The following is an 8917-nucleotide window of genomic DNA, read 5'->3' as shown; positions in this document are numbered from 1 at the left end:
TCTTGTTTGTATCTAATCTACTCACCATTCTTGCTCTGCCATTCTAAAAGCATGCTAGAATGCCTCTGTTCCTTTTTTTATGTGTCTTTAGAAATGAACAAAATATCCCACACAGGAGGGTGAACAGGACAGAATCAAGAAGAATGATCCCACTCTGAGCCCCTACTTCTAGAACCCATTCATATGCACAGGAGCCCCAATATTACATTAGGTTGGCTGTGCTTTGGTTTGTTTATTTCTACCAGATGCATTGGCTCAAGCTGAGCTTGTTGTTCACTAAAACCCTCAGGACTTTTTCTTATGAACTGCTCTTGGGGCACATCCTGTTGGTGTTCTTTCAGGAACACCATGTTCTTTCAGGCTGTTTTTGTGATTTTCCCCAATTTCAAGAGGATAGATTCCATCCTGAAATTCTCATTGGCCATTGGATTGTCATCTCCTGAGATTCAACACCATATTAGACAGCAGAAGAGTGCTATCAAACCACCCATCAACATCGTGAGCTGAATCTGACCAGATTTCTGTGCTAATATAAATCACTGAATTTGGAATGATGAGACCCCTGGTCTGTGCCATCTTCCTGTTCCTGCTTTCAGGGACCATAAAGTCCCAATATTTAGGTAACCGTGAGTAAAACAAATAGAAGAGATCTATATAATTTGGGAGTTGAGAAATGGGGTGAAATCAGAGAGTTGGGAGGAAATGTCAAGATTTAGTCAGAAAATTTAGGTTCTAATCCTATTTCTACTTATTACCTATGTAACAATGTGTAAGTGATTTAATATCTATGGGCTAATTTATCGAACCCTGAAGAAGAAAGTGGGGTAGAAAGGTTGAACCAGATGATCTCAAAGAAACTTTCTATCTCTAAATAGATGAACCTATTTGGAGAGGGATCTCAGAGGCACAATGGGGTTTTCTATTCAACCTTTGCTTTGGTTGCCAATCTACAAGATAGTTTTATATAGAAGAACTCACTATGCCCAGAGAAACAATGTGGAAAGAAGACTAAATGAAGGGAAATTAGAGATCAAGAAGACATGAATTTGAAAGGAGAAAAGAAATGGCAGGATTCTCCCCAAATCCCCATGGCTTTCCCAAAACACTAGATCATAGGTCAGAGACTATTAGGGTCAGAAGTCACTGCTTTTCTATTTCCTCACAGCAAAGGGCAAATAGCACACCCACATACTCAGAAACACTCACACACACACATGGAATTAGTGGGATTACTTGCTTCATTAATCTTGAGGAATTGCCCTCTGAACTCTAGGCTTTGTATCAACTTTTTGACCATAAGGATGAAAATGGAAATGACAACACAGATATAAAAGGGTATTGATGTTATTGATAAAGAGAACTTGCTACTATGGCAGGAATAAGAGTAACATGGTTTGAGCTGGCATATCTTCAGAGGGTACTAAAGGCCCTTCAGGGCTCTGAGAAAGTCACGGTCTCTACAGTGTGGCTCTAATGGTTTTTTTTTTAAACCCTTGTACTTCAGTGTATTGTCTCATAGGTGGAAGATTGGTAAGGGTAGGCAATGGGAGTCAAGTGACTTGCCCAGGGTCACACAGCTGGGAAGTGTCTGAGGCCAGGTTTGAACCTAGGACCTCCTGTCTCTAGGCCTGACTCTCACTCCACTGAGCTACCCAGCTGCCCCCATGGCTCTAATGTTTGAAGTGATATCACTGAATAGGGAGTAGAGTTGGGACAGAGCAAAGTAGTTCGGACCCTAAGATCTAATGCCAGGAGTCACCAGAAGTTCCAGCATTTCAGGTGCCACCTCTCAGCAACTTCAAATGAGGATGAAGGAGGGGAAGTGTTTCAGGACTGAGGTCTAGAGTGCCTATTCCCATCTCTGCCAGGCATTGCCATGATGCTCAAGAATATGGAAAAGCAAATCATGAAGGGCATTTGGGATCTATGAGGTAAATAATGAAGCACCTGAGCTAGTAATCATGGAGAGGAGAGAAAAGCCTCTGGGCCCTTTATAATCTGTCATAGACAGAGACAGAATGAGAGGATTCTTAGATCGACCCAGAAGAGTAATTTCTATGTTCTTATCTCAGTATAATAATAATAACCTATATCTATACTGCACAATTTGTTATTATTTGAAAAGTAGCTTCTTTATAAGAACCCTAATGAGGAAGTGCAGATAATATAATCTGTTTCACAAAGGAAGAAATGGAAGTTGGAGGAGTTCAAATTATTTGCCCAAGGTCACACAGGTATTGAGTAGCAATGCCAGGACTCAAACTTAGGTGCTCTAAACCCGGGACTTTTGGGGTCATATTATACAATACTTCAAATACTAGGAAGTAAGTCATCTAATATTACTTTTCGACCTATACTGGTGACAATGTCAAAAGTTTGAGAGGTTAAGTGGCTCCTTCCCCACAATGGTTCCTGCTTCTTCTCTCTCCATTATTCAAGCCTCTTTTCTTCTAGATGGAATGCAGGCTGTTCCTCCAGGAGAGCTGAGACTGCACAGCTTCTCAGATCAGGAAAACATAATGGAGCTATTGGTTGGGGAGGTGGGACAGGGCCCTTAAGGAGAGGAGCTTAATAGAAATCCAGATTCTTCCTGGGAAATGGGAGGGACTTCAGAAAACATCTAATGCAAACTTCCAGCAAATATACAAATACCATTCATTTGCTACATGCCATAAAATGGACATACAATCTCTACTGGGATACTTTTTTTAAACTCTTTCCTTCCATTTTGGAGTCAATATTGTGCATTGCTTCTGAGGCAGAAGAGTGGTAAGGGCTAGGCAATGGAGGTTAAGTTACTTGCCCAGGGTAACACAGCTAGGAAGTGTCTGAGGTTACATTTGAACCTAGGACCTCCCATCTCTAGGCCTGACTCTCAATCCACCGAGCTATCCAGCTGTCCCCTCTACTAGAATAATTTAGGAGCCCAAAATCTCACAGTGCAATCCAGTCCATTTTTAAGATGAATCAAAGATTTGGATTTTTCTTTATATTGATGAAAGCTGCCTTCCTATTGCTTCAACCTACTGATCCTCCTTCAAAAAGTGTGTCTTGCATAGTGACAGAACATGTATGGTCCATATTCTGTCTGAAAACTCTTCAAATACTTGAAGACGCTTATCAGGCTCCTTCAACCCAAAACATACACCAGTTCCTCCCCTTCTCCAGGTTGAATATACTTGATTCCTTCCACTGGTTGCCTGTGACCAAAATTTAAGTCTCCATCTCATCCTCCACTGAACAGTCCCATTTAAATTGTATTTTCTTCCTTTAGGGCAATGATGGCAAACCTATGACATGCCATTTTCAATGACACACAGCCGCATGCAGCTGCATACAGAGAAGTATGGGGCCGCATGCCGAGGATGAAATATTTGCTGTAGTGTAGCTTAGACACTCTGTATTATAGATGACAATTTTACCTATATTCATTTACCTATTTTGATTCATTAAATAGTAACATATTACAATTATACATTTATAATTGTTTAACTATTACAATTATACACTTATAATTGTAATATGTAACTATTATTAGTTAAATATCGTGAAATTATGGTTTTTTTCCCAAAGTGACACACCACCTGAGTTATGCTCAGTTTTTTGGTGAATTTTGACACACAAGCTCAAAAGGTTGCCCATCACTGCCTTAGGGTGTGAGATCCTGGAGATGTAGTTCTAATTTCTTCTTCTATTTCTATGCCCTGAACCAAGTTTAGTATTTGTTATATACTAAAAATTTAATCAAAGCATTTTTGTTCACTGCTTCATTCCTTTACTGTCACTATCTAGACTGAAATGTTTGGCATATTCCAAATGTGACAGGAGAAGAGTACCATCATGCTGAGATCATTTCATGCCAAAGCTACTGAGAGAGGGAAATGTCAGAAGAGGGGGGAATATGGTGGTTGGTAACTAAAGTTCAGATGTCATTTTATCATTTCTTACACATTTCTCTGCTGTATTCTCAGTAAAAAGACTCTCAATGTCTGAAGGGGGATTTGAACTCAAATCTTATAAACTCTCAGGTAGCTAGTTGTTGCAGTCTGGAGTCAGAAAGATTTGTCTTCCTGAGTTCAAATCTGACCTCAGACACTTACTAGCTTTGTGACCTTAAGCAGGTCACTTAACTCTGGGTGCCTCAGTTTCCTCATTTATAACATAAGCTAAACAAGAAAATCGGAGTACTCTCCAGCACCTCTGTCCAGAAAATCCAATGTGGGGTCAAGAAGAGACAGACAGGATAAGAAATGACTGGACTAATTTGGGATATTTGGATTAAAATTGTCCCATTCATTTTGCTGTCACAGGGTGTGATATTCTACAGTATGAAGATGTTGGTTTTTCAAACCCCACAAGTGGACATTACTCATTCAGAAGTGCAGCCTCCTTAAATGACCAAACTGTCTATATATATGATAGCAGAAGTAAGAGGGCAGTGCCCAACCCGGGATGGCAAAATGTGGAGAATTGGAATAAAGTGAGCAAGCTTCAGAAAAAGAGAGAAGATTTGATCATGAAGAACTTTCAAGAATTCAGGAACTCTAGTAAAGATTATACACGTGAGTGGATGATGGGTCAAGGACCCAGGGTCCTATGATTTGGAAAGGGTCTAAGGATTGCCAGGCATATTCTCCTAAAAAGAGAGTTGTCTCTAACTAAGAGGCAGTTGAAAGAAATTTTTAAAAAGGGAGGAGAGAAAAAGGAACAAAAGGGGAGAGAGGGTTGAACAGTGACTGGCCACAACTTCCAAAGCATGAAGAACAAATCCAGAGAGAGGCAAAGATATCCCCCAAAGCACATCTCTGTCCCCTCCCTGCCTTCTTTTGGTTTTCCTTTTCCTGCTATCCTTCCCAATATATTTTAAAAGTGAAACAAAGTGGAGAGAGATCAATTCCTGCATCTCATTCATCAACTTAAGTAAGCTCTCCTCTCTCTTTACCTGTCTGGGCACTTGCATCTTATACAGCACTATGATGTTGTCTGTCATGCTCCTACCAAGGGGAATGATAGAATGCTTGGACACAAAGGTACATTGGAGATCTGGATCTAATGCACTATTGTACAGAAGGGCAAGTGATTGAGATCTCAGAATAGTCGGAAGAACACTGACTCAGGAACCCAGATGGTTTCTGATAGCTTATTTCTCTCTAAAGTTGGAGCCCATGGTCTCATACGCATCAGTGGCAAAGTCAGATCTAGACCTGTGATGCCCAATCCCCCAGTCTAGTGCTCCTTCCATTCAGCCACACTCACTCTCAGTAACAGGTAACCACTGACTAGGCCAGTGTAGCTCTCACACTGCTTTGTCACAAGTAGTGGCAACTTGTTGTTCTGGAAAGAATGCTGGACTTGAACCTGACAACTTTGGGTCAAATCTTGGCTTTTACTATCCTAAAATGTTCAGGAAAACCACTGCCCATCTCTGGGAGTCATCTCCCTCATGTGTAAATGGGCCAGGAGGGAGAGATAATGGTAAAGTCATTTCCAGTCCAGATTCAATTAATTCTCTGGCTGAAATGCTCTTTGCTTTCTATCCAGTACCAAGTATAGGCATGGAATGACATTTTGACAGTTGCACGAAATTAGCTTAAAGAGAACTGCTTTCTTAATTTTAAATTTATTTCCTCTTCCATTCATCGTGTCTTAGCTACCTACAGGAAAAAAAATAGATTTTTTTTAAGTAGATACTCTTTGTGTTTACTAGTCTGGATACATCTGAGAACTAAGAAGAAACTGATATAATTGATATTACTGTAATTGTTATAATTACTCCTTACTGTTACTCTATTCAGTATTTGAAAATAATTTTTATTATATTTTATTTTATTAATTGGTTTTTTTTGAAAACTTTTACCTTCAATCTTAGAATCAATACTGGGTATTATTTCCAAGGCAGAAGAGTGGGAAGGGCTAGGCAATGGGGGTTAAGTGACTTGCCCAGGGTCACACAGCTAGGAAGAATCTGAGGCCAGATTGTACCTAGGACCTCCCATCTCTAGGCCTGGCTCTCAATCCATAGAGCCACCCAACTGCCCCCTTTATTGTACTTTAGAGAGCTCATCATACCTGGGGCTTGTGTTTTTCAGGCACCTACACCATTACTCAAATTTTAGGCTGTCTACTTTGTCAGAACGATGATTTCAAGATATATCGGCATAATTTTGTTACTGGAAAAGAATATAATGAGAAGTACAAGAATATATTGGGTGTGGCCACAGAAGACCCTGTACCTGAAATGAAGAAACAACAGTTGAAGCAAGACTTGGTTTCTTTGAAACTGCTCAATAGATATATGGAGAAACAATGTGTTCCAACACTCCAAAAATACCAGAATTATAAGAATGCTAATTAAGACAAGCCAGGTAATCAGGCTATATCCTTTTGTCACACTCCCTATGTTTGGGTAAGTTTAGGGGCTGGGCACATCCCTATTACAGAGCCTAAAAATGACTCATTTTAATGTCTGAACATTCCCCTGAATATTTCTTCCTCTTCACACTTCTACTAACCAGGGGACAGGGGGCTTGAAAATATGAATTCAGAAACCTCTATAGCTCTCTTGGAATTGAGGTCAAAATCCTCAGCCACTGAGGGCTACTGGGTATTGTGAGAGATACAGGAAAAAATGGGGATTAGATGGGAAGTTTAAAAAGAAAATGAAGCCTTCCTTGTTTCTCTCCATTCATCCTATCTCAGCTTCTCCTTAGGAACCCTGTACAACATCGTGAGCACTTCTTATCTAGCTTCTGATGGGAATCCCCAGGCTACACACAGGGCCATCGAACCTCTCCATTGACCCATCCCTCAAACAAAGCCATTCCTCTCTCTGTGCTTAGAGGCAGCTAAGTGGTACTCTGGAGAGAGCTGTGGGCCTTAAGTCAGGAAGACCTGAGGCTTAATCAGGTCTCCTACACTTACAGTAGTAATTCTGGAATTCTGGGTGAGGCTTACCCTGTATTTTGCAGGGATTCCATGATGAAATCTCTACATAACAGTAATCCTTCTGTGTAAAGAGGATATTGATAGCAGCTGCCTCCCTAAATTGTTGTGAAGGGCAAATCTGATTACATTCACAAGTAATTACATCTAGTACACACTTAATAAGTACTTCTTTACCATTTTTGATTCCTGTTGTTTCTCTTATCTACAAAATCTTCAGTTCCTTCTTTTATTTATCAAATGCATTACTGTTCTTCAAGACTTGTTTCAAATCCCCCCCCCCCTGAACTCTGTTTTCTAAAGTTTTCTTTCATTTCTATTGCCAGGACTGCTATATTTAGAAATACATTCTTCTTAATGTTTCTGTAGTATAAGAGCAGGGCGTACATCTTCCCTTTCCTTGCTCCCCTCCCTGAATGCAGAAGAGTATTTATACCAGTAGGTGCTCAATATGTATCTGCTTGTAAACTGAAAAATTGACATATAAGATGGGAAGGCAGGTGACAGTGCACAGAAGAGAAATTTGGAAGGAACCTCTGTTCAGGGACTACAACTCATTGGAAATAATCCATTTAAGAAGACATTATACAAAAACTAACTTGGGATAAAACACCAAAAGAATGGAAGAATATTGGGGAAGGAGTCTGGATGAATTTGGAGGTGGGTGGGACATTGTAGCTGAAGATGAGAAGCTAGGAAATGCTGGGAGAAGAGTGAGGGCTACTATCAACAGTTCAGAGGAGGAGGGGCAGGAAGAGAAAGAAATAGTAAAATAATACAGTAAATGAATGACTTGAAATAATGGCATGTTTCTACAGGTGGCCAAGTGTGAGGAAATTTAGGAATGGTGCCCTCTCAACTCAAACTAAGAGGAAAATAAGCAGCTGTGAAGGTTTTTGCCACCATCACTACCTCCCACCATTATACGGTTACTTACCAGTTACCTATCATTGTCTTTCCAGCCAAGAGCATACCATAGATCCTGATCCTTCCCTGGGAGAGCTTACAGTATGAGATAAAGAACATTAAGATGAACAAGGAAATATCATTATAAAATGTAATAAAAGTCATAAAGCATTGAATATGTGTTTACACATATTTCTCATTCTATTGGTAGTCCCCAAAGTGAAATTTGTTGTGAAAGGGCAACTGGTTCTCCATCTTTGAAGATTCTAGGCCTGGTATGGAGTTTACAATGACTCTTGCAGGGTCACACAATCAATGAATATTAGCTCTAGACTAACCTATCCCCAGGCAACACTCACCTCATACGAAAGACAACCTTAATGATACCTTCCCTACAGCAACACAAGTATTTTTAGGTGTCTTCCCCAGAGATCATAGTTTCTCAGAAATGGAGGAAGTCTCAGAAATCTTTCAGCCTAACCTCAATATAAAGTATGAGTTCTCTTTCTAATGTCCTCTTGGAAGGCCTTTAGTAGAAACAAATCTCATTTTTTGCTGCCATTACATTTCTGGATGACTTTCCTTGGCAGTGGGGAGATTCCATCTGAAATCTTCCTTCTCAGAACTTTTATCGAATTCTAAACTCTAGCCTTCATTTATAGAAAGACAGAGCAGTGGAACACAGCAGCCATAGAACAAAAGTAATAAAATATCATAGTAACCTAGGGTGGGACAAAAGTAGAGGTCCTTGCTTTTAGTTGGTAAAAAATGTTGAGAAAATGAAAATAGTCTGACACAATGTAAGTATAGACCAATATCTTATAACATTAGCCAAAGTATGAGCAAAATAATTATATGACCTCCACATGAAGCAAGATGTCCTAAACAAAGCAGATTAGTGAATATATTTCCTATTTGATCTATGGATATAGGAAAAATAAACCATAAATAGAGAGCATACGGAGTTATCAAATGGGTAATTTTAAATATATTTTTTAAAGTTTTTATTTTGTGCATCAACTAAGGGGGGTTAGGAGGGCTTGGGGAAGAGGGAAAGAACATGAAACAT

General features: G+C 39.7%; 1 protein-coding gene across 1 annotated transcript; it reads left to right on the top strand.

Moving 5' to 3' along the window:
* Positions 1 to 550: 550 nt before the first annotated feature.
* Positions 551 to 7943, top strand: LOC123234034 (zinc-alpha-2-glycoprotein-like). Its single transcript, XM_044659990.1, has 4 exons — positions 551 to 620; positions 4311 to 4562; positions 6090 to 6365; positions 7761 to 7943. The coding sequence occupies exons 1-3, from the start codon at positions 551 to 553 to the stop codon at positions 6353 to 6355; spliced, it is 588 nt and encodes a 195-aa protein (XP_044515925.1). The 3' UTR covers positions 6356 to 6365; positions 7761 to 7943.
* The last annotated feature ends 974 nt before the right edge of the window (positions 7944 to 8917 follow it).

The sequence above is a fragment of the Gracilinanus agilis genome, chromosome 2, assembly GCF_016433145.1.
Source record: "Gracilinanus agilis isolate LMUSP501 chromosome 2, AgileGrace, whole genome shotgun sequence".
NCBI classification, from domain to species: Eukaryota; Metazoa; Chordata; class Mammalia; order Didelphimorphia; family Didelphidae; genus Gracilinanus; species Gracilinanus agilis.
The sequence above is the reverse complement of the archived record's forward strand: the minus strand, read 5'-3'. Positions and strand labels throughout refer to the sequence as shown.

Excerpts from the sequence above, each read along its gene's own strand:
- LOC123234034 (XM_044659990.1), top strand. The coding sequence starts at position 551 with ATGATGAGACCCCTGGTCTGTGCCATCTTCCTGTTCCTGCTTTCAGGG. Across the intron at positions 621-4,310 it reads CATAAAGTCCCAATATTTAG|GGTGTGATATTCTACAGTAT; the intron begins GTAACCGTGAGT and ends TTGCTGTCACAG. Across the intron at positions 4,563-6,089 it reads CTCTAGTAAAGATTATACAC|GCACCTACACCATTACTCAA; the intron begins GTGAGTGGATGA and ends TGTGTTTTTCAG.